This window comes from Pteropus vampyrus, unplaced genomic scaffold (genome assembly GCF_000151845.1).
Source record: "Pteropus vampyrus isolate Shadow unplaced genomic scaffold, Pvam_2.0 Scaffold285, whole genome shotgun sequence".
Taxonomy (NCBI): Eukaryota; Metazoa; Chordata; class Mammalia; order Chiroptera; family Pteropodidae; genus Pteropus; species Pteropus vampyrus.
In genome coordinates this window covers 1,469,045-1,496,174 of record NW_011889066.1, presented here as the reverse complement: position 1 = coordinate 1,496,174, position 27,130 = coordinate 1,469,045, and the positions used below count along the sequence as shown (strand labels likewise).

Genomic DNA, 27,130 nt, shown 5'->3' with positions numbered 1-27,130 from the left:
GCTTTTTCTCTGACTTGTCACAAATCTCATGTAAAATTTCTGTCACAACATTCTAATTAGAAGTTTGCACCTTAGCAAGGTTCAGATGGCAGCCAGCCAGGTGTGTTAGGAAGTAGGACATTGGAATAGATGTCTAGGGAATGAGTGGTGCCTGGAAGGGCAGGATGGGGGTGCCCTGGAGGAGGGGGGGCGGGCACTATCGGTTATGCACTTCAGGAGCGTTCCTGTGGCAGTGAAGAGGGCAGATTCAAGGAGGCTAGGCCGGGGACCAGAGGCGCACCAGGAAGTGATGACAGCAATGCCGAGGCAACACTTATGAGAATGGGGAGGAGACGAGAGTCTGGATCTAGAGTGAGTGCCTTCATTAACCTTCGGGTGTGGACCCTGAGCTCACATGGTTTCCTGTCAGCGTGAGGAGGACAGGCATGCTAGCTGATGATTGCAGTGCACTGTGGGAAATGCTGCTGAACAGCGTGTCTCAGTCAGGGCATTGAGAAGCAAATCATTCATTTGTGGAAGAGGAGTGACACTGCCCAGCAGAGGAGATGTTGGGTCTCAAAGCATGGATCAGAGTTTCTCAGATGGACGGGGAAGAACTGGCAGAGGAAACAATACAGAGAATGTGATGAAGCCTTGGAAAACAGTGGGTCGTGGCCAGTGAAGTGCAGAATCAACCAGGGGCAGTACCAAGGTCACTTATTAGGGATATCTCAAAGGGAGAGTTTTGGACGTTGCTCTGCAGATGGGAAGGGACCAGCGTGGTGTATGAATACACCCTTGTAATAGTCCACCCATAAGGTAATAAAGATTGAATGAAAGCAGTGACATCGGGGAGGAAGGAAAGGCTTCAGAGACAAGCAAGCAGTGTAGTTACCCACATTTCGTTTCCAGCTTGATATGGGGGCCGCAGTAGTGATAATTGATAGGTCGCCTGTCATGCAGGAGTTGGCAGGGGTGGGGGCGGGGTGGTCTTCACTAATGTAGGAAATACAGAGAGCAGAGAATCAGAGGTGAGGAGAATTCTGAAGGCAGCATGTCTGAAAAAGGAGAAGAGGAAATACGGATGAGATCAGATCATGAATGGAGCAGGGGTCTGATGAAGGCCAAAGGGGATTTCAGTATTCAGCTAAGACTTACTGAATAGGTATTGCAGCAAAAACCATGAAATTCATAGCCTGGATCCCAGCTGTTCCTCTGAGCTCCTCATTTATATCCCGTCAGCCTTCTTGACTTTTTTGTTGGTTGTGTCCAGGATATTTTCCACTCAGCAGGGCCAAGACTGAGGTACGGGTCTGCTTCCCCACCGCCAGTGTTGCGGAGTGTGGTCGTCACTGCCTCAGTAATGCCCTGTCATCTCTCCTTGCAGTGGCCTCCAGGTGGCCTGGCGCTTCCACTGTCTCCTCTCAGTGGACTCTTTGTTACATAGCAGTCATGATCCTTCCAGAGTGGAAGTTGGATTATATCACTCCCTGATCAAACCACCAGTGGCTTCTTGCCAACCCTAGAACAGGCGATGTATGAGTGTGGCTAAGCCCTTATTTCCTTCCACTGCCTCTGTTCTTGTCTTAATGTCTTCCATCCATGTTCCTCTTGCTTTACCAAAAACCCGTCAAGTAATCCCACCTAAGGACCTTTCCCCAAATTGTATTTCCCTCTTCATATCATTTAGATCTCTACCCCAAGTCACCTCAGCCTTCTTAGATCAACTTATTTAAAATAATCCCACCCCCACTCGTTGCTCCTTATCTCCTTAACCTGCTGTGTCTTTTTCTGGCACTTATTACTGAGTAGAATTGTTTTCTTCTGCTTATCTAGACCATTAGCTCCGGGAAGGCTAGGACCGTCTCTCTTTACTACTATGCCTCCTGATTGTGGAGCAAGATTTGGTAAACAGGCGCTCAATAAATATTTGTCGGATGAAAGGAAGAAACAAATGAACCTTGAAGTGCTGGCCATTGTGCTAAGAATGCTTGTATCCATTATTCATTGCATGCTCAGAGCTCCCCTGAAGGATAGGTAGACATTCTCTCTGTGGGGCCAATGAAGAAACAGGCTCAGGGTGGGGGTCATCTTCCCTTGTCACCATGGGCACTGGAACTCAGGAACTTGGATGGTGGGCTCTCCTGTGAGGGTGAAGGGTCATAGGCATAGGCAGGGGCACAATTGTTATCGGAGGAAATGTGCACATGTTCATGCCTAGCAGTAGCTTCTGTCACCGAAGTCAAGATATGGTCACCTGCTGACTGTAGAATTCAGGACTGTGGGTATCAGTTAAGGTCAGGGCAGTGACTGAGAACAGGCAGGGAAGCTTGCCCGTAATGTCGAGAATTACAAGTTATGTAGAAGGCTCACCTGAGGGTAGAGCCCTGAGCTTGCAGTGTTTGCAGTCAGAGCAGATCTCGGACTTGGGGTCTCCTAGGCCCAGGGGCAGAAAAGACAAGTGGTTTGGAGCTTGATGTCAGTGCCCTAGAGGGTGAGGAGCCCAAGGGTCTTAGAATGTAATGAGAGGGACGGGGCCAGACCCAAACTGAATAGAAGGGAAGCAGACTTAAGGAAGGGCTGAAAAGGGAGCTAGGATGGGGCTCTAACCTGGAGGCTCACTGACAGCAGGAACAGAAGGCAGGAAAGAAGAATATGGGAGAAGTGGAAAAGTAACCAGAGTGGTCAGGGGGATCTGGAGGCTTGTCATTTTCAGATAGGGCAGTCCTAAGGGATGGTGGGCCTGGGGCGAAGAGAGTGTGGAAGGAAGGAACCCTGGTATTGAAGGGATCCCAGATGGACTTTGCTGAGGGCAGGTCTTGGGGTAGAGGCGAAGATTGTGGTCTGTGTACCCCCATCCTGGGTCAGTGCCAGAGCAAGTCTGGAAAAAGGGTTCCTCTCTCCACATGACAGCAGAGCAGGGCATAACTGGCTAGCTTCATTTTTAGGCTATTTTTAGCAGTAGCAGTGGCTGAAAAAAAAAAAAACAGTATAAAGAGAAGGGTATGAAAAAAAACAGTATACAGAGAGGGAGAAAGGAGTAGTTTTGAAACTTAGGTCGGGTGTCAGCTGAGTGTAGGGGGAAGGGACCAGTGCGAGGAAGAGAAAAACAGGACAAAGACATAGTGGACTGATTTCATACACAGCCAAAAAACAACTGTTAAGCCACTTGACCAAACTTAATTTCCATTTGTTCACCGATTGTGTAGTTAGGTGACTGTATCCTGAGATTTTAAAAAATTTATATTGACTATTTGAACTTTTTACAAAAGACAAGTTAATTTCTTCTTTGTGTTTTTTGTTATTTTCGAGTCAGAGATTCTCCAAATCCTAAATACATTATTATTATTATTAATTATTATTCCCTTAAATTTAGCGTTCCCGGGAGCTTTGGGAAGCTTTGATAATTCGGCTGGTGAGATCCACAGCTGCCCAGATGACCGGCCCTCGATATGTTGATAGCACCTGGGCTTGGGGTTCTCCCGTCCCAACTCTTCCTTGAGCCCTCACCCCTGGGCCCTTATCCAGTGGCACTAATTGGCTGGGAATGCTCCCATGCCCCCAGCAGCCAGAGTCCTAGGCGTCACAGTTTTCTACATATGTCATGTCCACATGGCCTTTGGTTTGTGATTTTTCTTCTTGGGGACAGCTGAGCACAGGAGGAGGCAGGGGCACCATGTAGGAGGCTGACTGACCTGTTTCGGGGCCCTGCCCCCCTGCCTTGAGATCTGGTTTCCAGGCAGACCTTTTGCCTGGCTGAGCCCGTCCTCATCAGGCAGAGGCATAGATGTTTCTACCTTGAAGCGTTGCTCTGGGCATGAAGGAGTCAGCCTGTTTGGAGGTCCCTGCCACAGCACCTGGCCTGAGTGGACTGTGGAAACTTGTGAGCAATTTGTTCCCCGTTTGATTTGACAGTGCTTGTGGCCATGGAACAGAACCAGTGAGTGTCATTTACATTTTTCCAAAACATTTGTGTAAATGCTCTCACTTTCGAGGAAAGGGTCCGAGTTCCTGATTCTCACTTAACCCTGTGGCCCCCTTTCCACCCCAGCCCTTGATCTCCTCTGAGTCCTGATCATGCCCTATGTTCCCAGCTGGGCTCTATCCACCCAGTCTGCAAGCTTCTTTACAAGGCTGTGTCCACACCTGGCTCTGTCCTTGGCGCAGAGTGGCAGCCCAGCACACCTTAAGTGACTAAGCAAATGACCATGTCCTTATGGTGTTTTTGGACTTTTGTAGTGGTTCTGATTCTTACTTCCATTTACTTGACAACTTTTTATTGAAGACCTACTGCATGCCAGGCACTGTTAGAGGCTCTGGGGATAGATCAGCAAGATGGGTGAAAATAGGTGAAAATCTCTCTCTTTATGAACTTTCCATTCTCAAGGAACCTTCCCTCAGTCTTTTAGCACTCCCAAGTCTCTCTTCCAAATATATTCCTGGGTTAGTATGCATTTGGATTTTAAGTTCTTAAAACGTATATTGAGTTTACTCTGTGCCAGGCACTGTTCTCAGCATTTTGTACACATTATCTCTTTGGCATCTATACCATTTCCAACAAAACTGTATGAGGGAGACTCTGTTAGTGTTCTCAGTTTACAGATGAGAAGCCGAGGAGGCAGACACCTGGTCTGGACACTGGCCCACATTTACACACTCATGGGAGCTGGTCCTGACTTGAGTTCAGCCCATCTGACTCTAGGGCCCATCCCCATCCCCACTGCCCTGGGCAGTCTCTCACTTGATTCTGGAATGCTCTTAAACATTAATTCTGTCCTTCTGTTGGACAGAAATGCCTTGTAGACTCTTCATCTCCCATGACACTCACTGCAGAGGTGTGTCTGTCAGGGCTCACAAGCTCCCCAGTTGCTCCTCTGCAGGCTGTCAGAATGAGCCTGGGTGTCATTCTGTCCAAGATTGCCTGCACCTGCTGCACGAATGAGGCTAGTGGGTGACGCAGGCCTCCCCCTCTCCTGTGTCGTGTCTCCTTATTGGGGGCTGGGGGGTGCAGCAGGACCATTTCTTTGGCCTGCCAGTACTGTTTCCTTGTCCTCCCCTTCTGAGCCTTTTCTCCGCGCTTCCCCACACCCTCTCACTCTTTTGATCTTGCAAATCAAGGCCCTTGGAGAAATCAGACAGTATGAAATATGAAAACCGCTTGGGAAGTAATTGAAGAAACACTGCGACTTTTGAAACCCATAGAGATAACACACCTTCTTGCTCACGTTATTTAATTTTTAATGGCAGATTTAATTAATGAAGATCAGGTCTTCTGGTTTCAGATGTGCATACAGAGTAGCTGGAGGAGGAGGGGGAGGGATGGCCATTTATAGGGCAGAGGAAAAGACTCCAAAATTGGGAATCAGAAGAGCGTAATGAGAAAGAAAAATCCCATAGTAAAAACAGTTTATGATCAGTGGGTGCTAATTAATGTGTGTGGATTCAATACGGTGCATTTCAAAGCGTTTTCTCAGTGATTTATGAATGCATAACAGAACTCTTTTCAGGCATAGGCAGTGTCTCCAGGCACTATGGGATTGTGCTGTGGGGACCCAGGCACTCTGCTGGTACTGTATTCTACCATCTATTTAGATGCCAGAATGTTCTTTTTGAAATACAAGTTAACCTTGCCACACCCTCACTTAAAAAATAAAAGCTTCCTTCCCCACGCATTCATTGCCTTTGAGTTGAGGTCCAGGCTGTTAGCCTGCAGTTGAGACCCTCCCCCTGCCCTCTACTGGGTCCCAAGCTGATTTCCTCTCGAGCCCCTTCTATGGTCCTTATACCTGGTGTGACTATAGCATCTACCAAGGGGTGTCCCTCACTCCTAGCTGCCTGTGTTTACAACACCTCCTCCTTATTGGCTCATTTCTGCTCATCCTATAAGACTTGGTGCATTAAAATTGGATGAACCCTTTGACCCAAGAATTTGACTCCTAGAATAACCTTCAGATAGCCTCACTCAAGCACAAAGGTATAGATGCCATGATGTGCCTTTCAGCATTGTTTTAATAGCGGAAGATGGGGAACAGCCTAATATCAGTGGTGGGGAACCGCTAACATGAGCTGTGGAATGCTGAGTCCTACAATGGGACACTACTCAGCTCATAAAATGGGTGAGGCCTCTGAGAAGTAAATGAAGAAATAAAGAGTGGCACATCATGTGCCAGCAGGTGGGTGTGCATAAGTGAGCTCACTCATGTGTGCACAGCGGAGGAAGGAAGAGCCCTGGTCACCAGATACCTATCCTTTGTCCTTTCTGCTTTTGCCTTTTTAAACCATGTATAAATACTGTGTTGTTTTGGTTTTTTTTTTCCTCCAAAAACACCATTTAATGTAAAAAAAAAAAAAAAAAAAAAAAATTAGGCCTCGGTCTTCTACTAAGAAGCCAGTCTGATGATCTCTGCCAGGCTGTCCTTTCTGGTTTCCCCACAGCACCTGGGACAACTGGTCAAACATCTCATTGTAATTGTGATGTTGCATTGTCTGTGAGCCCCATGAGGCCTGGGAGCAGGCGTACTTGTCTTGGAATCCCCTGGCACTCAGTGGGTTCCTGGGATGAACATTGGTGGCCCGCAGACCTTCTAGAAGCCCCTTGATGATGGTGTGGTCCAGGGGTTGGTAGAGTGCCCTGCCATTCCTGGCAGAGGGGTCTGGGTGCTCTCCAGCAGCCACAGGAAGGCCTGGTGGACATGGGGTCATGAACATAGGAAGCTGGCTCAGCACTCCCAAGGTTGGATCAGGACCTTCCTGTGCGAGGGAAGCAGTGGTTTGGCACTCTGCAGTGCCCAGTTCTTCCCAGGGTCTGCTCGGGTAGATTAGATGGCAAGGCAGGTGGGTCATGGCAGGAAGCGGGCATCCTCTGAGTCATTCTGCAAGACAATAGAGGAAGCTGCAGTTGGGTAATCACAACCACTTCTTGGCCTGTGGGCACTTCCCGTGACAAATCTAGCTGACCACATGTTCGTTCTGAGCTCATGGTCAGCCCAACTGCTTACTGAGTTCGCTCTAGCCAGGCTGTGTGCCTAGAGATGCAGGGTCAGAGCAAAGGCACTGAGGTAACCATCAGCCCACAGCATACTAAGTTCATCTGGGACATGGATACTCCCTTGGAAAGGGACGCTGACGGGTGGTAGGGCCTGGAATGTGGAGACCTGATGCTTCTCCGAAGAGGGGAAGGCCTGAGCTGTGAGGCTGTCTTGTGGGAAAGGAAACAGATCAGGATCGATAGGGTATGCTTAAGTAAGGCACATGTTAGCTTCAGAAAGATCCATGTTGCAATGACAATGGCTACGGTGCATAGGGTGGGCACCATAAGCCAGGCTCCACTGGGCACCATCTCTCAGCCACCCTGTGAGGGAAAGAATATCTTCTCTTACAGCTAGAAAACAAGGTTCAAGAAGATGACACAAAGAACACAGCCAGCATGTACGCCAAAGCAAAAGTTAAAATTTGAGTCTCGGGACTGTGCAGTCTTCTGTGATGGCCCTTGAATGGGAGGTACAGACTGAGTCTCAGAGATCCCCATTAGGGTGCCACAGAAGAGCTTCTGCTCAGAGTGGAGGGGAGGCCCAGATTTGGCTCATCACTGTCCTTACTCCCTCATCCATGACAGTCAGTGCCAGTTAAATGTCAGACTGGTAGAGGCAAAATCATGATCTTTTGTTTGGAACATCAGGGCTCTGTAGAGAAATATGCTGGGTGACTTGGAGTGAGCACATGCCTGCAGGAGCCAGAGCAGCCTGTCTGTGAGGGGAGAACCCCTATTTATTTTGTGCCCGTTGAGTGCCGGGAGCCTCTTATTTCCTAGCCGTGTGACTGATGGCCATCAGAGGGAGGTGTCAGCTATCTCCCCAGTTCAGAGGTGAGGACTTGAGCCAGGGAGAGACAGGGCGACCTGCCCAGGCTCACTCAGCTGCTGGGGCAGAAGGCCTGTCCTGGTATTGACCTCACCCCAGCAGAATTTCTATATCAGTGTTTCCTACCCGATTTGTGCTTCCTCAGGCACACCCTTCCATGTTCACCTCCTGATTGGCTTTTCCTTGAGGCCATGGTACAGGGATTGGGGTGAAGACCTGGTTCATGTCCAGACTCCACCTTTGATGTCCGGTAGGTCTTAGGGGAGTTGCTTCCCATCCCACCTTGGTTACCTTCCCTGTAGACAGGTGATAGGGCAAGGTGTTCTCCCTGTCTGGCTCTGGTCTGGGCTCCTGTCACCTTTTCCAGTATAAGGAGGGGTTCATTTCCTTGGGCTGGGCTGTCTGTGTGGGTGGCATCTGCTGCTGTCTTGGCACCCTTGCTGGGAAGGTCTGACTGCAGTCTTTGTCTTGAGCTGTCCGCTGGATGGCTTCATTCTTGAGACTGCTTCCTGCAAGAATGCTGTCTATCTAATTGTGAGCTTTACGGTGCTCTGCTGGGAGAGCATGTTGGCAGGTGGGGCTAGAGTGAGTGTTTCTGTTGGTTTTCTCAGGAAACTAGTGGAGAGTACTGGGTTCTGGGCCTGTGTGGCCTGGAGCAACTCATCTTTGGGGTGCAAAGAAGTGGAGTGACTTACCCAGAGTCATACTGTGGTGGCCTCAGGGTTCAACCCAGCTCTGTCTTGTTGCAAGCCCAGCTGTGCCCCATACCAGCCTGGCTCTGTACGTGCACACTCACTAGGTAACCTCAGGAAGGATGGAAGTGTATGCCTTTCAAGGCTCTGGATGGATAGCTGCTATCCCGAGAAGTGCTGTGGTCTTGGCAGGCAGCAGGGCACACACCCAACTCAGGATCAGACACTGGGGCTGTAGTCCTGGCACTGCCACTTGCTGTGTGACTTTGAGTTCTAGTCACTTCATTTCTCTGGGCAGCAGAGTCTACCTATAAAATAAGGGTTGGACCAGATCAAACTCCACAAACTTTTTCTTTAAAGATGGTAAATATTTTAGGCTCTGTGGGCCATACAGTCTCTGTCGCAATGACTCAGTTTGACCATTGCAGCACAGAAGCAGCCACAGCCAATGTGTAAACTAGTCCTGAGTGTGGCCATGTTCAATAAAACTTTTATTTTAAAACCTGGTGGCAGGCTGCGTTTTGCTCATAGGCAGTGGGTTGCTGACCCCTGAACTAGAGGATCCATATGTCCTACCATCCTTTGCTCCTCTAGGATTCTGTAGCCACGGTTGGTCTAGGGTGGGAGCTAGAACCAAGCTGTGGATCAATCACCAGTCTGCTTTGATGCTGGTCAAGAAATTAGCATCTGTCGATTTTTAAAGCAGTTGCATCCCGTGAGGCGGCCAGAGGGAAATTTTCGTCTTTGGTAACCAGTTCTGTTTTTCTCTTTGTAGAATGCTGAGATGTATAAACTGTCTTCACAGCAATTCCACGAGGCAGCTTTGAAAATGGAGGACTCGATAAAGTAAGAATTTATTATTCTTCATAAACTTAGCCTATATTTGTAAAAATTTCCACACATGGCTTGAAACATGCCACCACCTGCCTAATTTCAAATTTCTCTAATAACACAGAGGACCATCTGTTACTGAGTTCTTTCACCTGGATCTGAGGCAGCCATTGGTCATCCGTAATTGGCCACATGAGCACCCACTTCTACCCTAGCAACCTGGCAAATGGGAGTGGGACTGCAGCACTGGCAGGGCTGTTTCAGGCTAGGTATCCTGCGAGCTGGGCCAGGTGCTAGCTGTTAGGCCCTTGGGGGAGTCAAGGAAAGAGTGTTGCTGGCCCCCCATTTGTGGAGGTGGCTTTCAAAGGGGGTCTGTTCCCTGTGGGCACACCTGCATGCCTGGCCTTGTGCCACGAGCTCTTGCATGATGACAGTCAGGGTGGCCCCTGTTTTACTCCCAGAAGGACTGGAGCTCAGGGACACCAGTCTCTTTGCTCAGATCATGCAGTGCCGAGCTCAGTGTTCTGCCCCATCTGTCATGTTCCCGCGCTGTCAGGGGAGGCCTTGGAGCCAGAACATTAAGGACCGGAGATGCATGCGGTGTATCCAGTGCAGACGCAGTTCAGGGTACAGGTCACAGGAAGGGGTCCGGGCTTCCTGTGGGGAAAGGAGAAGCAGGCCTTTTGCTCTGTGTCCTTCATATGAAAATGGTCTCCTTGAACCTAGTAGACCTTCATAGAGTAACTGGGGGCTCCAAACAACTCCCTTTTCTTTCCTTACGGGTCTCTTCCTCCCCAGGGTGAGTCAGGATGATTCTTAGGCAAACCAGTCACAGTGCAGCGTGATGGGTGTTTGGGTCTGGCACCACAAGAAGGAAACAAAGTTTGAGTGACTAGGAGGTGACACACTGCTTGTGAACACGACTGCTGACAAAAACTACATGAGGAACCAGGAGGGGCAGGGGCATATGACAAGCAGTACAGGTTCAGGGTACCCATGGGACACCCGAAGCTGAGGGGAAATAGCACCAGGTTGTGGTAGAACTGGCCAAAGAGTGGGTTTGGGGAAGAGAAAGAGTTATCTTGAGAGTTCAAGTCTCAAAGCAGTAATTGGAGACTCAGAGAAAGAACTTTCCAGCTGGTGGATGGCGGTGAGGAAGGGTCGTACGCCTGCCCATTGGGATCCCATAGGGCCCGGTGTGAGTGAGCTCAATGGGCTACGTGGACCTTGAAGAATGGAATGTTTCAGCTGTCCTTGCACGGTGTGTGTGCCACCCCACACAGACACTCCTGCTCTCATAGACAAGGGCCCGTCCTGCTCATCTGGGGTTGAGAAATACTCAGGATCACAGTCAGTGAGAGAGAGAGGTTGGGAAGCAGTCACATCCCAGAAGCAGATGGGTAATGCCACCCTAGTAGAGTGACCTCTGGAAAGGACAAAATCGAAGTATGTCCCCTTGCCTTGCCCACTCCTAGGGCAGTGATGCCAGATTCACAGCCCCCTCTCCCTTCACCTGGATCATGAAACCACCTTCTTAGTGGAAGAAGCTCTGGGGAGAAGCCAAGAAGCTTTACTGTTGGGGACCACGGCATTTTGTCGCCTGCCAGATGGCTCACCGTCCTGAGAGTGTGGACTTCTGGCCTCCTGGTCCCCTGGCTTAGTGCATTTGACTTTAATGTCATATTCTTTCTCATCCTTATATCCTCAGAAGGCAAAGAGGAGATGGCATATGAGTATATTTTGAATCTGAGTGAAGTGAAAGGTTATTTGTTTGCAAAATCCCTTGATAATGACTTATTAAGCATGTTACTGAGTGCTAGATGCTCTGCAGGCACTTCGACTGTATAGTCTCATTTACTATTGTTGGTTCCATTTTACAGATGAAGAACTGAGGCTAGAGAGGTTGTCTTTGGTCACATGTGCTTACCTGCCAAACTGGGGTCAGGCTTAGCTGAGACTGCTTTGGAGCCGCTGTTCTTCACTATTTTCTTTGCATCTTCCTTGTCCCCCGAAAGCCCCCTCTGAACATAAGAAGGGCAGCAGGATGGAGCTAAGAGCCTGCCTGGGCTTTGGAGTCTCGTGGACCTGAAATCATACCTCAGGTCTGCTTCTGATTGGCTCTGTGCTCTTGGGCAAGTTGCTTCACCACTCTGGTTTCCCTATCTACAAAGAAGAAATGAACAACCCCTTTAAAGCTTTGAGTGAGATATCACATAAAAAGTAGACCTATGATATCAACAATTGTTGGTATAGTGTAACTGTTACTAATAATGGCAATTATTTGAATCACTTTTATAACACCTACCTTGGCATAGCATGGAACAGATGTAATAAATTGAGTTTACTAAAATAACATTTTGTCTTTTCCCAAACAAACAGGAAGCAGTGTAGAGTTAGAAATTATCGTGCTCAAACCTTAGGGGTAGGGGCAGAATCCTTAATTGAGAGATTTCTTGGATTAGCAAATGACCGTAAATTGCATTGCAAATGCCACGAAAATAAATGCCAACTGCTGACAGCAGTAATATTGGTGTTTCCTAACAAGACAGTGAGCATCTTTTAACAACTTTGAGTAAACTGAGTGGTTACTGAGATAGTTAATTAGATGTCCATGTATTCATTCATTCAATACGCATGTATAGAGTGCCTAATATTTGCCAAGCACCATACTAGGTGCTGCCAATATAATAATAAACAAGACAGCTTCAGTTCCTACTAGCAAAGAGCTTATAGTGTTTGGGAAATGACAAACAATATTTTTTAATTAATTGCACAAAAAGCAATTGCTCAAACAATGATTGATTACAGTAATGAGCTGTGAAAGACAGTTTGAATTAAGTAGCCCATGTCTGAGTCTCTTAACCCAGACTTGGAAGCTGGGAATTCTCCTCTAAGGAAATGACATTTAAGCTGACTCCTGAATGATGAGAAGTTGGCCAGAGGAAGGAAGGAGAAAGAGCATTTCAAATAGAAAGATTAGCTTGTGCAAAGTCCCCAGGCCAGGAAGTAATTTAGCATATTCAAGGAATTGAAAGGCCAGTGTAGTTGGAGAGGAATGAATGAGAAGAAAAATGAGGATGAAGCTGGAAGAAATCTGCAGAAGGCAGAGCTTTGTAATCAGGTTACAGATTGTATTTGTATATGAAGAGCATTGAAACACCATTTCAGCTTTCTTTCTTTTCTAATATGTGCATTTAAGGTATTAATTTCTCTGTAAACAAAGCTTTAGCCATATCCTGCAAGTTTCAGTACATTGTATTTTCATTATAATTCAGTTCAAAATTTTTCTAATTTTCATTCTGATTTCTACTTTGTCTTATAGGTTATTTTAAAATCTATTGCTTAATTTTTAAACATTTGGTAATTTTCTAGTTACCTTTTTAATAATTGGTTTTTAGTTTAATTGTGATTAGAGATACTCTAAATCCTTTAAAAAAATGTTCTAACTTGTTTTATGACCCAGTTTTGGGAAACCTTCCATTACCCTTGAAAATAGTGTGTATTCTCTCAATGGGTGTAGTATTCCGTATTTGTCAATTAGGTTAAGGTGGTCTGTCATGTTTAAATTTGAATTTTCTGTATCTTTATCGATTGATGGATTTTTTGGTTTCTTCCTGAGATTACTTTCCTTCTGAATAAAGAACTCATTTAGTATTTCTTTTAGCACAGCTTTGCTGATTACGAATTCTTTTTAATTGTCTGGAAATATCTTTATTCTGAAGAGTATAGCAGTCCTTTCTTTCAGCTCTTTTTGAACGTATTTTCACATTATTATTTGGTGTCTGTTTTTCCCTGGATGAGTCAGCTGTTGATGTTATTATTACTCCTTTGTGTTAATTTCTCTTTTTTTTTTTTCTGATTTTCAGATTTTCTCTCTGACTTTGGTTTTTTAGAAGTTTGACTGTGATGTGCCTAGGTATAAATTTCCTTTTTTTTTCCCCCTGCACAGGGTTCATGCCTTGGGGTTGATGTTCTTTTGTTAGGTTTAGAAATTTCTCAGCCATTATTTCTTCAAATAAAACTCTGCCCTGTTTTATCTTTCCTTCTCTCTGGAATTGCAGTTACATGTATTACTGTGTCTCACATATCTCTATGCTTTTTGTTTTTGTGTTTGCTTTTTATTACTTTTTTTTCATCTCCATGCTGTCGCCTGAGTTTTTCTGTTGAATACTGAATTTTAATTACTGCATTATTTTTTCAATTCTAGAAGTTCCACTTGCTTTTCTGTTTTGTTTGTTTGTTTGTTTTTGTTAGTTTGTTTGTTTCATTCCCAGTTTCTGGTGAGATTCTGGTTTTCGCCATCTGTTTTCTGGAACATATTAATTGTAGTTATTTTGAAGTCATCCGAGGGTCTGTTTCTGTTGTCTGTTTTTTTCTCTTGATTCTTTTTCTTTGTGTGCCTGGTAATTCTTGATTGAATGTCACACATTGTTTAGATAAAGTACAGTGGCTCTGGAATATATTATCTCTCCGAGAGGTGCTCCTCCCTATTCCTTGATTACCACCTGAGTGAAGGCAGATTACCCTAAACCTATGAGGGATTGAGCTGAACGAAGGCTTGCCTGCAGTTTTGGTAATGTTCAAGCTACTTCTGATTAACCCTCGTTCGCAGGGTATGGCTTTCCAGGACTCTTCTTCCTTGGTGAGTTCTAAACCCCTAATTTTGCTTCCTCTGTTCTGTGAAACTTCTGAAAATTCTACTCTCTCTTTCAGTGGCTTTTTTCATAGCTCTTAGCCTCTTGCACGGAGTAGCTCAAGAATCTGACAAATGCTTTGAAAGAGGAAAACCACTAAGTGTTGACACTACTTTTTAGCTCCTTTCTCTCCATAATTCTGATCCCTCAAGTCCTAGCTGCCTTGGCATCCTCAAGCTCCAATGGAATTTTGTCTCTCTGTAGTCCCGTGAGATTTCCAAAAAGCCCTGCTGTCTTCTCTGCCTTTTAGCCAAAGCTCTTTGTCCTACTCTCAGCTCTCCTTCCTGCACCAAGAATTGGCAAAAACTCTGAGGGGAAAAGTGACTCTGAGAATTAATATTCATCTCTCTATAGTTCCCTTCTTTTCATAATGATGGCCCTCAAGTCCTACTTTATTTTGGTCCTTAGATGCCTTCAAACAAAATTTTTTATTCCAACTTTTAAAATTTCTTTCTCAGGGGAGAGCATAGTTCTTCTTCAAGATACTCCACTGTAGCTGGGAGCATAAGTCCTGCCTTAGCTTTTGAGGAATGATTAGAGTTTGCCAAGCAGAATATGATCATGCCAGGTAGAATACACAGTAAGTATTAAAGCAGAGTCAATCAAACACAGGTTACATTAGCAGCATTGGACTCTCCCAACTTTTCTTGAATCCTGCCAAGCCCAGCATATATGCAGGTCTGCAGAACATGCCTGTCTGAGTTGAGAGTTGATGGAGAACTTATGACTGAAGAGGAGTATCGGTAAGGTTGACCTTCACAGTTTGGGGACTCTTGTTTTGGAAAAATCCTATTGTTGGGGTAGAAATAAATATCCGAAGTATGTATGCAAGCACATACTGCACCCACGTTTACATGCATACACACATACACACTCCTCTACCTCACAACAGCACAGCAGGTGGAATTGTTCAGATTTTCTGAAGGAAGAGATTAAGACCCCAGGGAACATCCTGCATTTATTGTGTCACATCTATTTTTTATGACAACCTTCAGTCCCTTTCCCATGGGATTCATTCAGAGCCTATTTCAGCTTCTCCCTGTCAGGAAACTTGTACAGTCCTCTCTGGCCCCACAAAGAGCCAGCCTTCAAAGAGGTTAGAACAATTGAGTTGAAGGAGGAAGGATATTAACTGTTTCCTGAAACTGAGTCATTGTGCTCCAAGGACTTTGATGTAGAGGGGTCTGGTTAATGTGGACATGGCCAACTGGAACTTGCTGGAGCTGAGCTGCTGCTATATGCTTTCACCATCACTTGCAAGTGAGGCTTCTTAAATAAACTATGGGGGATGGGGGGCGGGGTGGACCCCCTTGGAAGAATAAATTATTTTCAAGGGCTTGAGCTTCCCCAGTTTTTATCTATTTAGCGAGGTACTAACAGATGGATTAAAACAATGGTCATTTATTTGAACCCAATAAGATGGCAATCTAAACATTCCATTTAATCCAGATAACGTTCAAATCAGTCTGAATTCAAAAGATGTTTCTATTTCTCACTTCCCTATTTTACCTAATCTTTTACCAATATATGTGGTTTAAACTGGTGCACCGGGCTGTCTCAGAAGTTAACAAATCAAATACTATTTAATAATTCATTTAACAAATAACAATTCAGTTAATATGTTTCTGTAAAAGAAAAAACAGTTACTGACCATCACCACATACAGCTGTTAAGCTGGGCATGTACATAGTACCTGGGGTCTTCTGGTCACAAGAAGCTCATGTGGCTGATGCCATCATTGTTCCATTTTACAGATGTGGAAATTAATCTCTCAGGCTCAGTTTCCTAGTCTGTATAAAACAGCAATAATGATGTTGTCTATTTCTGTCAGGTTGTTATAAACACTAAATGCAAAAATCCACAAAAGTGCCCAGAGACACAGCCCAGTGGCAGCAGAGTGGGATTTGAACCAAGTCTGAGTGAGTCTAAACGTGCTCCTTCCTACTACACTGGGATGCTTACCCTCTCCGGAATTTACAGGACGGGATTAGCTAGCTGCCTGCTGATTAGCTGACTGACTGAATTCCCTGGAGCTGTAACGTTTCCTTACATTTTAGCCCTCAACTCTGTGTGTGTGTTGGGGGTGGGGCGGGGGTGAGAGTTCCAAACAGCAGGGCCCTTTGTAGGCATTTACTTCCATATCAAAGCTGAAAGAGTTCTGCCTCTTTTATAGCAAGAGAGACAATGATGTGAGGAGAGAGAGTGGATCAACAGAGGTAGTGTTTGTGTAGCATGTAAGAATGGAAAATCCATACAGAAGATGTGGGGTGACAGCGTTCCCTAAGGGCAGAGCCCTGGGCTGGTTTGTGGGTGAGTGAGTATGGGCTTCCTGTAGAAATCATCAGTGCCTTAGTCTGGGAGAGGAGGGGGTGGGCTTCTTGCCTCTGCCTCCATCCTGGGCCCCTGGCAGACATTACCGGTGGATCCTAGCAGTCTCCCGCTAAACCTGGACACGGCCTCAGGACTCCTCAATGCAGCATTCTAGCAGCTGGTATCAACAATTCGGGGTTGGCATTTAAAATGAAATCTATTTGCCACCCCTGGATCTGATGAGTTCTAAAGGTAGTTTTCAAATCTGAGACTGTGCTTGGTTCCTGATTTCAGAACACAGAATCTACCAAGTTGTTCATCTTTGCAAACCCTATGTTCTGTCTAGAAAGCCCTCCCTCTTTTTTCCTTACAGATTATGCTCACTATTCAAAATTCAACTTAAGCATCTTTTTTGCTTACTTTAGTTTACCCAGAGGTCAATCCAATATCGTATTTTACTCTGCATCCCCACCGTCCAGCTCAGGACTTAGCCAAGATAGATGCCCAACAAGCACGTGTTGGGCAGGCTGATGAGCTGATGCCCATTGGAGGGGCCTTAGGGGTGGGATTTAAAAACAAATAGTTGTTTAAGCATCTTCTCTATGGAGGCTTCTGTAGCCCACATGGGGACCCTGTGTGGGATGGGGCTTTGAGATTAAACAGGTGAATGTACAGGTCCCAGAATTGCTGCCTGATGTGCGGACTGTGTCAGATGAGGTAACTGCTCTGAGACACACATGAGGCACAGATAAGCTGTGATTCTTGATAAAGCCAGAACAGATATTCTGGGATTCTTGAGTCAGAATCCCAGCTCCTAAGAAGGCCAGAAGTTTAGGTAAAGGTGGGTTCCTTTCCTTATAGGCACCCCCGTCACCTGCCTTTGTTTGGACCCAGCCTATTCATGCAGGATAATGCAGATTTGGGCTGATGTGGATGTGCCATTTCACGTAGTAGTCTGCAGGTTATGAGAGATGAACCTTAAGGCAGGCAGCGTAGCCTTTTGTTGGCAGATATACCCAAGGTTGCATCCAGAATGAAGTTGAAACATTATTGAGCAAAGAAAGCTTAGGAATTAGCCAGTGATTTTCTTTTCTGCATTCTCTTCGTGTCACCATAAATCAAGTGCTGGGTGCCTGGTGCTTCCTGCTGTGCTGTGCAGGCACACAGTAGACAGATTAAGAGGCTGCAGAGGGAGAGAGGCCACAATGGTTGAAGGGTTGATAAGGTAAATGCCTCGTGGGAGGGAGAAAGTTGGCTAGAGCACGTAACCGTATTCCTCTGAGAAATCGGACTGGTAGCAGGACAAAAGCCCTACACTGCAGCTTGAAAATTGAAGTTAGATCTAGAGAAGGGCTTCCTGACTTGCAATGAGAGATTATAATGTGACACCTGAGGGAAGGAAGCTGTACAGCCTTTCTCTTCCTCTAGAGATGTTTAAGGAAAAGCAACAGTGTTACTCTGTACTTGGAATGTGGTGTACACCAGCCCTTTTCCCATCTCATTACAAACAGAAGGGCTACTTCCTCTGTATCAGTGTCAGCATTCTGTCTAGGCCTCCCATGGTTGGCAGGCAGCCGGCCACCAGGTTTCTCCCACGAAGAGTTTTCCTGGTGGTTTGCTCTTGACCTCTGCTTAGGGAAGGGAGGCCGTCCCCTTTCTAGTGACTCATTCCCAAAGCACCTGCTCCCTCCACAGAAGGGAGTCAGTGAGGGCCTGGTTATTTTAGCACATAACCTTAATTCCCCTTAATGTCTTTCTTAACAACTTCTCTTTAAAGAGAGAATTAGATGGTGGTGATCTGGAACCTTTCCTGAGGCTGGTATAGACACAGCATGTGCAAAATGGTTAAGACATGGTCTTTGCCTCCACTGGCTAGCACAGATACACCCCAGGTTGCCTTGCTTACAGTCCGCCCACCTCCCAGGGCAGCACCCTCTCTTTCTGGTCTTGTCTCAAGTGCGTCTCTCTCCGCCCACTCTTAGATAGAGTGCCTTCTTTGTGTCCCTCAGAATCTGGGGGGCCCTGGGGACACGCCTGGGGTGCCACTTGTAGCACTATTTTTGCGCTTCTGTTTTCAAGCATGACATTCTACTAGACCAAAGACTCTCTGTGAGCAGGAACCCTGTTTCCTTGTTTTACTCATCTTTCTATCCCCAGGGCCCAATACATATTTAACAAATGGCAACCACCATAACATGTGATAATTGCTATAGCAGTGTATGAATAAAGCACTCCCAGAGCAGAGGTATTGGACCAATCGGTTTGGCCCTGGGGCTTCAGAGATGAATATACCTTTGTGCTGGGTCCAGGTGGTCTCTGTTGTCAGGGGTCAGTGTGAGCAGAGACTCAGGTTGGGGCCTTTCCTTGTAGGTATTAGAGGAAGGTAGGGCACCTGCACTGAGGGGGTAGGCATGAGGCTCGGATGTGGCTGGAAGGGCAAGCTGGTCCTGGGTGAGAAAGGCCTTCCATGTATATAAAAGAATTTGGCATTCATCCTACAGACAATGGCAAGCCATAAAAAAACTTTTAAGGAGAAAATTGACATGATCAGCTTTGTGTTTTAGAAAGATAACTGGCAGCATTTGAGAAATGAAGCAGTGATGGTGTCGAGTGGGAGGCAAGAAGCCCACGTAGGACCTGCTGCATTACTACAAGCCAGGATGACCCACCATCCAGCAGCCATGCACTGAGGGCCTCTATGCAGGCATATTCCAGGGTACAGAGTGAGCCAGGCAGAGAGGGTTCTGGCACTCAGGGCAAGGAGATGAACAAATGGTCAGCAGCAAAGTAAGATGATTATACAACATGCTGTGAGGAAGATAAAATAGGATAACGTGACAAAGCGTGACTGGGACTTCTAGATGGAGGATCAGGAACTGTCTGTGATACTGGAGCAGAACTGAATGATGAGAAGGAGCCATGCAGATACCTGGGCATGGGCACAGTCAATTACTGGCAGACCAAGTGCCAGGCTGGGAGGCCCTGGTCTAACAGGTGGGGATTGGGAGTGGGGTTAGGGTTAGAGGAGAGGGGAGGCAGGGAGGCTCCTGACTGAGACTGGGATAGCATGAGCTCCCAGAGGTTTATCTACCGCCCCCCAGTGCCATGGGCATATGAGGGGCTTCCCAGCTGCTGGTGGAACAGTGGGCTCAGCAATGATCCTGTTGGGTTTGAAGTGCCTGGAACTGATGTCCCTGGGCTGATGGCTGACTCTAACCAGGGGGTTCTGACACAGGCTCCAAGGGAAGGGCAGCCTCAGGGGCAGATGGCCTCCACCCAGTACTTTCTAACTGCTCAGAAACCCATGACTCAGGAAACTGGGCTTAGAGGCGACAATTTGTTAATCCCCTCGGCAAAGATGAAACTGGCATTTCATTCCCAGCTCTATTAACAGACTTACCCTGGGAATAAAACCAGCGTCCCCAAGGCTTGGCTGGGGCTCTTTTACTTTGTGCTGCTTTTGTTACATTTAGATTAGCTTCTGGGGATTAAATGTTATTACAGTAGAAGAATTTGTTTTTTAAATCAGTAAAGAGGTTACTGCTTAGCATTGTCATTATTAGATTTATTTTCCCAGGTACTGTTGCTTCTTCTTGCCGCTTTATAAGAGAAAGCTTTGCTCAGGTTTCTTTGTGGTGGTTTTGTGGGAAAGAGCAGCCCGGTCAGAGGCAGGGCCTTTCTGTCTAACTCATGATGGGCCCTGATGTGCTAGCACATCCTGGCTGAGGGCCCACCCTGTGATGGAGCATGTGGGTGGGCACACTTGTTCTTCCTGAGAAGGCAGCCCTGGCCAGGGGATCAGAAAATTGTCAGGTGGTAAAGTGGTGGCAGAACTAAAGAAGTCCCCTTAGATCTGATGATGGTCAACCACACTACTCATCCCTCTGCAAGCGACAAGGGCTCTGGTCTCTGTTGACGTCTCAAGAAGCTGCCAGCAGGACCCACCATGATGGAGGCTGGATACCATGTCCTGGTATCGAGTTCTTCTTCCAGGACCAGATTTATTTCCTCTGTAGCACTATATAAAAGCATGTTCATTTTAACAGACCTTGAAGTTTAGTGGAGGCAGATATCTTAGGTGGTTGTGTTTCAAGATTCTGACAGTCTCCAAACCATAGGAATAAAGTCCGTGGTGGAGATGATGTTGGAGTCTCCACCCCTAACATCAAAGATCTCTCTGTCTCTGCACATACCGGCAAGAGGGCAGAAGGCTTCACCTTCTATGAAATAGTGTTCATAATGCGGGCTGGCCACATGGGACCCTTAGCACTTGACTCATGCCCACCCTAAGGCTGTGGATCCAGGCTGGAGTGGACCCTGAGAGACCTAACTTGATCTGTGGCTGTTAGTTGCTGGTTTTATTACACAGGAAAGGGCTTTTGTTCCTGGTATAGTCAGATCCAAGAAGAGTCAAGATTCACAATTCTAAGACTAACCCCATAAACTCCAGTCTCTGGGAAGTTGTGAGCATCTGCACTAGGCCATGATTAATCATCAGTCCTGTTATCACTCCTCCCTACACAAACACACATGCGCAAATGAGAGATGAGGGTCTGGGTCATTCTGTCTGGTCGCATCCCCGAAACCACAGGACCCAGGCCTTCCATTGGGGTCATCTAATCCAATTTCAGGTGCTGACAGGGTCCGTCCTCACCAAGCTATTCATCCATTCCATCTCTGCACAGCCCTGACTACTAGAAAAGAGCTCCCCAGTGGAGCTCAGGACTCTCTTGGGAACTTCCTAGCTCTGCCCTTGGGACTTTCTAGAGCACAGTGAAGATGCCTCGGCACATCAGCCAGCCAGATGTTTGAGGAGAACTTTTATGTCTCCCTGTGTTTTCCTTCTCCTTAAGCTTTACCCTTCCACCCAACAAGGCACATGCCAGGCTGCCAGTCTGTGTTCCCTCTTAGCAGCAGTCTCTGGGAGCCAGAACAGGCTGACCACCCAAATGCAGTGCACCATCACCTCCCTTGTCTAGAGACTGGGCTCTGTCAATAACGTGCTCACTGGGCTGCAGCACCATATTAGCTTGGCTGTGCACCATCTTGTTAGTCAGGCCCCACTGACTGACCATTTAAAAGCTTCCATGAACTCGTCTCCATGCACAGCTACCAAGTGCTCTATTCGGACTTGGCTTCAGGACCTTATATTTATCTCCAGCAAACTTCATTTTGGGTAGATTCAGCCCAGCTGACAGGGTAGATTCAGCCCAGCTGATTATTTGGATATGTGGATTTTGTCATGCAGCATAGTCACCGTCCCTCCCAACTTCATCTTCCATAAACTTGCTAAGTGTACCTTCTCCTCTTCAGTTAAGTCATTGAAAGTGTTGAGTTGCACAAGGCTGAAGACAGAACACCAGTAAAGACTTCCTTCAAAGCAGACCTCCTTCACATAGGTCCGGTGTTCTTAACATACTTCCCGGGACATCCAGCCATGTTATTCATCCTTTTCCACTAGGATGGGCCGTGAAGGTAGAGGCTGGGGCTAGTAGGCCATTGCCCTGCCCTGGTCTCCTAGCCAGGGTACCTGTTAGAGGGAAGAGGAGAGAGTGTGGAATGACATGTGTCCAGTAGGACCATCTAGTAGGTTTCCATTGATCACCAGTTCCTCTTCTGAGTTCTCCGAAGCCAGCACCTTTGCTATGCCATTCTAGAAGCTTGCCTGGGCTCTGCTTGCATTTTAGGGAATGCACCTTTTTGAAAATCATGATATAGAAAACTATTCCTTTCCAGTATTCCAGTGTTCCTCATTCTCTAAGATTCTGTAAAGCTCACAGACAGTAGCTCAGTGACAAGCTCTCTTGGTGTTCTCGGGTTGAGGCACTGAGAGGATCTTGGTCCTCTGCTTGCCTTTCCACCCATGAACACCTAGAAAGTGGTCAGGTAAAATGGAAAGACATAGGCTTTGAAGCAGAGAAACTTGAGTTAAATCCTGGTTGTGCCTCTTCTTGTTGCATGAAACTCGGCCAATAAGTCCCCTCTCTGAGCCACAGTGCTCTCGCTCACAAGACCGTTGTAAGGGCTGAGGAAGCAAGCCTCCATCTATCACTTTTCCCTCTGCAGTTCACAGGTCCATCGCTTTTGGAAGCAGGACAGAAATCAACCCAGACTACATCTCCTCCTGCCTGTCCCTGCCTCCCAAAGCCCACAGCTTGGGGTGTCTAGAATGAGGACTTCCTGTCTCACTGCACCCCTACTGCTGCCCAGTCAGTCTCATCTGCCCAGACCAGGCTGCTTGGTCCTTAGGAAGCCCTGGTGTACAGACTCCATTCTTGCTGCATGGGGCAGGTCTCCGTGGAGCAGGCAATAGGGGAATTTGCTTCTCACTGCCTGTGCCCAGCACCGAGGGCCCTGAGAACCCCTCTGCCCTTCCCATGGAGAAGTCAAGGCCCTGGATCCCTCGTGAAGTCACCCTGGGATTTCCCAGTTAGGGGCAATAAATGCCCTTTTGCTTAAACTAGCTTAATTGGGGTTTTACATATGGAAGTGAAAATCATAGATGTGCCTTTCATTTTCATTCTGGGCCTGGCTCATGGACTCTCAGGACCTGCTTATTGAGTTGGCTTGGTTTTTGAGAGCTCACCCAAGCCTTGTCAGCCTCTCTCTGGTCTGGGTTGGTTAGGCTGGTGTGTGGAGGCCCGCTTGTTGTTTGAACCCTGTTAGAAGGACTGGTCATAGGAACATGTGTGCCTCACTGTGTGGCCCTTATGGAGGCTTGAGGAGCAGGCAGACTTTGACCTCAGCCTCTTTTCAGCTCAGACAGTCTCTCCTCTGGCCAGAATCCCCAGAGCATTTCAGGTAGACACTCCCCTCTCTTCTTAATGGCACTAATTCTCCCCACCCCCGATACCCCTCTTCAGAGCTCTCAGAGCTCCCCTTCTCAGTAGTCTTCTCCAAGTAAAAAGGGATCGAAGTCCCATACCAGCTTACAGGCCCCTGGTGCTATTTGCATTTGAAAAGAGTGGCCAGGACAGACACCACACAAAAGGATGGGCCTCTTCCCCTTTCATGGAGCACTAACACTTGCCTGGGATAGGGAGACACTCTTACCTCATTTTTATGATGAGGAAGCTGAGGCCCAGCCCGCTAACCTGCTAACCTTGTTGGGCCAGGAAATGGCGAGGTCAGAATTTCAGGGCCTGGCCTTTCTTGTCCATAAGCCCAAATGTGTTGTTGTCATCCTGCAGCCACTGACATCTCAAGATCACTACAGAGCATGTTTATTGGATGCTAGAAGCGCTGGTGACAGAGATGTTCTCCATCATTTTTCAGAGGACAGAGTCACTTCAGGGCCTTCGCTGTATCCCCTGTCCACAGGGCCCTCAGTAGCCTTGATGACAGTGCTCTGCAGGTCTTCCAGTACCATATACTATAATCCAGGGTTGTCTCAGAATTCCATGGAATGCTGAGTTCAGGGTCTTGCCCCAAGCTAGGGCCCCTGGAATCTGCATCATTTCAAACAAGCTCGCAAGTGATTTTTATGAGCCCTGCAGTTTATATCAGCTGCTAAACTGAATATGTTCCAGCCAACGAATTAATCGCTTTCCCAGAAAAGCCCCCAGGGAACACCAGTGAATCCATCCCAGCTTCTGAATAGCTCCAATGGCCCTAGAAGCTAGAGGGATCTGCTGCCTTCTCCCCAAGTACAGACCCTAGAGCAGATCCTCCTCGGACTTGACTTGGGAGACTTCTCCCCAAGGTCAGGCCCTAGAGCAGGTCCTCCTTGGACTTGACTTGGGAGAGCCTGCAGCAACTGGTGGCCCTGCAGAAGGGGACACTGTCCCTGTGCACCCCAAGGCCTGTGGGACTGGCACGGTCTCCATGAATGGGCACAGACTTTCCTGCTGCCTTACTAGCACGGCAGGGTAGCCAGTGCACCCCTTGGCCAGGCGATACCAGAGTGCCACAAGTGGGCATGTACAGAGCTATTGCAGAAAGATGCAAAGAGCCACTTTGTCCATGAAGAGCTGCCCATCTGTGTGTTGATTCAGCAGCCACCTTGTGCAGCCACTATCACTGGATTCTGCCTTTCACCACTATAAGAGGAGCACCAACCTAGTGTGATGTGGTCAGCATCTGGATGACTACCAAGGGCATGGGTCTCAGGCCTGGGAGAATGTCAAGAGAGCAGAGCAATGTCTGCAGTGCAGCCTCCTGTACTGCTGCTTTGGTGGCCCTTAGTTCTCTTGGGCCTCTCCAGTGGCTTTTGTGGGGGGTGTGCCTTGTGCTCAGCAGGATTAAAGTGGGCTCAGAAAGCTTTGGATGGCAAATTAAATTTTATCCTGATGGTGACAACAATTAAGAAGATTCAATTCTTGGTTTCTGGTCAAGATAGCTGAGTAGGTAAATGCTGTGCTCACCTCCTCCCGCAACCACAGCAAAATTACAACTAAACTACAGAACGACCATCATTGAGAATCACCTGAAGTCTAGCTGAACAGAAAAGTCCTATAACTAAGGATATATATAAGAAGCCACATCGAGACTGGTAGGAGAAACAAACACTCAGTTCCGGCTGGTTCCACATCCACATGTGGTGGTTAAAAATCTGCAGGGATAGCTCAGCTATGGAGGTCCCCCTTGAGGAAAGCCCCACACCAGGCTCCCCAGCTGGAGTTGCAGTGCCAGGGAGAGAAGTCCCCATAACTTCTGGCTGTGAAAACCAGTGGAGATTGTAGCTGAGATGGAAGGCTGCTGGAGACCAAGCATTCCTCTTAAAAAGCCCACGCACAGACTTACTGGCTGACATAATCACTCTAAGCTCCATTGCTGGGGCAGCAGCATGAAAGGTGCCAGAGACATAGAGGGAGGGACTGAATTGTCTGGCTTAAGGGCGAGGGCTAGAGGGGCAGCTTTCTCCCAGACAGAAGTGCTGACAGAAGTCATTGCTCCTTTGTGGAGCCCTCCCCCGACCCAACCTACACAGACATGCAGCCACCATATCTGAGTTTCCCTCAGCCTAGCTAACACCCTTTTTCCTGCCTTAGTGATGCCTTAAGACCTCACCCCACCCTACCCAACCTGTGGGCCCCCCCGCCCCCCCAAGACTTTTCCAGTGGTTTTTCTATACAAACAGTCTGCCTGTTGAGGACATTCCTAAAATCTCTCAGAGGTTTACAAATCCCGAACAAGCATCGTCTGGCCTCAGTATGCACCATACTTCTTGCTAAGCAGCCCGAAGCCTGGCAGTGGCAGCTGTCAGGCTCAGTTTGCAGCTTAGCCTCTCCCAGGCACCTCCAAGCCAGCACAAGTGGCAACCATCTGCAGATCACTTTATAGCTAATACCAAGTGGCCCTGGGCAGGGCACAGGCAGCAGTTGAGCTTGGCCTACATCGGAGCCCCTCCCAAGTGGCCCTAGACCAACACACCTGGTGGCCAGCTTCAGACAATACCAGAGCACCACCCAACCATCTCCACAAATGACACACCCAAAAGGCATACTCAACAGGCACCAGAGCTCCGCTAAAGTGAATCCTGCTCCTTAGGGTCAGCCCCTGCACAACAGCTCTTCCATTGTAGAAATGGCCATGCTTCACAACCAATCAGCCTGAGGGTCATTCCCTCCCATTGACATGCCAACAGCAGTCAAGACTTAATTACAAATGAAGGACACACACAGCTCATACAAGGGACACCCACAGAGCACCTGGCTCAAGTGACCAGGGAGACTGGGCCCTACAAGGACGCCTACTGCATAAGGCCACTCTGCCAAGACTGGAGACATAGAGGCTCCATTTAATGCATATAAACAAACGCAGGGAGGCAGCCAAAATGAAGGACAAAGAAACATGTCCCAGACGAAAGATCAGAACAAAACTCCAGAAAAATAATTAAATGAAATGGAGGCAAGCAAGCTACCAGATGCAGAGTTTAACACACTGATTATAAGGATACTCAGTGAACTTAGGGGAAGAGTAGATGATCTCAGTGAGAACTTTAACGAAGAGATAGAAAACATAAAAATGGAGGTAGAAAGCATAGGAGGGAACCAGTCAGAAATGAAGAATACAATAACTGAAATGAAGAATACCTTAGAGGGAATCACCAGTAGATTCGAGTCAGTGATTTGGAAGACAAAGTAGCAGAAAACAATCAGAACAGCAAAAAACAAAAAGAATCCACAAAAATGAAAATAGCTTAAGGGGCCTCTGGGACAATATCAAGCATACCAACATCCGCATCACAGGTGTAGCAGAAGGAGAAGAGAGAGAGCAAGGGACTGAAAGCCTCTTTGAAGAAATGACAGAAAACGTCCCTAACATGGCGAAGGGAATAGACATATAATTCCAGGAAGCACAGAGAATCCCAAACAAGATGAACCCGAAGAGGTCTACATCAAGACACATTATAATTAAAATCTCAAAGATTAAAGACAAAGAAAGAATCTTAGAAGCATCAAGAAAAAAATCAGTTACGTACAAGGGAGCCCCCATAAGACTGTCAGCTGATTTCTCAACAGAAACTTTGCAGGCCAGAAGGGATTAGCATGTAATATTCAAAGTGATGCAAAGCAAGGACCTGCAATGGAGATTACCCAGCAAAGGATAATCAAAGGACAAGTAAAGAGCTTCCCAGACAAGAAAAAGTTGAAGGAGTTTATCACTACCAAAGCAGTATTATATAAACGGACTTTTTTAAAAAGAAGAAAAGGAAGATCAGAAAGATAAATAATAAAATGGCAATAACTACATATCTATCAGCAATTACTTTAAATGTAAATGAATTAAACGCTCCAATCAAAAGACATAGTATGGCTGAATG

At 47.0% G+C, this 27,130-nt stretch overlaps 1 protein-coding gene across 5 annotated transcripts in view; it reads left to right on the top strand.

Moving 5' to 3' along the window:
- The window catches only part of LOC105302825 (plexin-A1), a 311,386-nt gene that overhangs the window by 190,059 nt on the left and 94,197 nt on the right, over window positions 1-27,130 (top strand). For all 5 annotated transcript variants that reach the window (XM_023520932.1, XM_023520931.1, XM_023520930.1 and 2 more), the window contains one exon: window positions 9,306-9,376. In XM_023520932.1, the coding sequence (XP_023376700.1) occupies window positions 9,306-9,376 (71 nt within the window). The remainder of the gene's footprint in view (window positions 1-9,305; window positions 9,377-27,130) is intronic.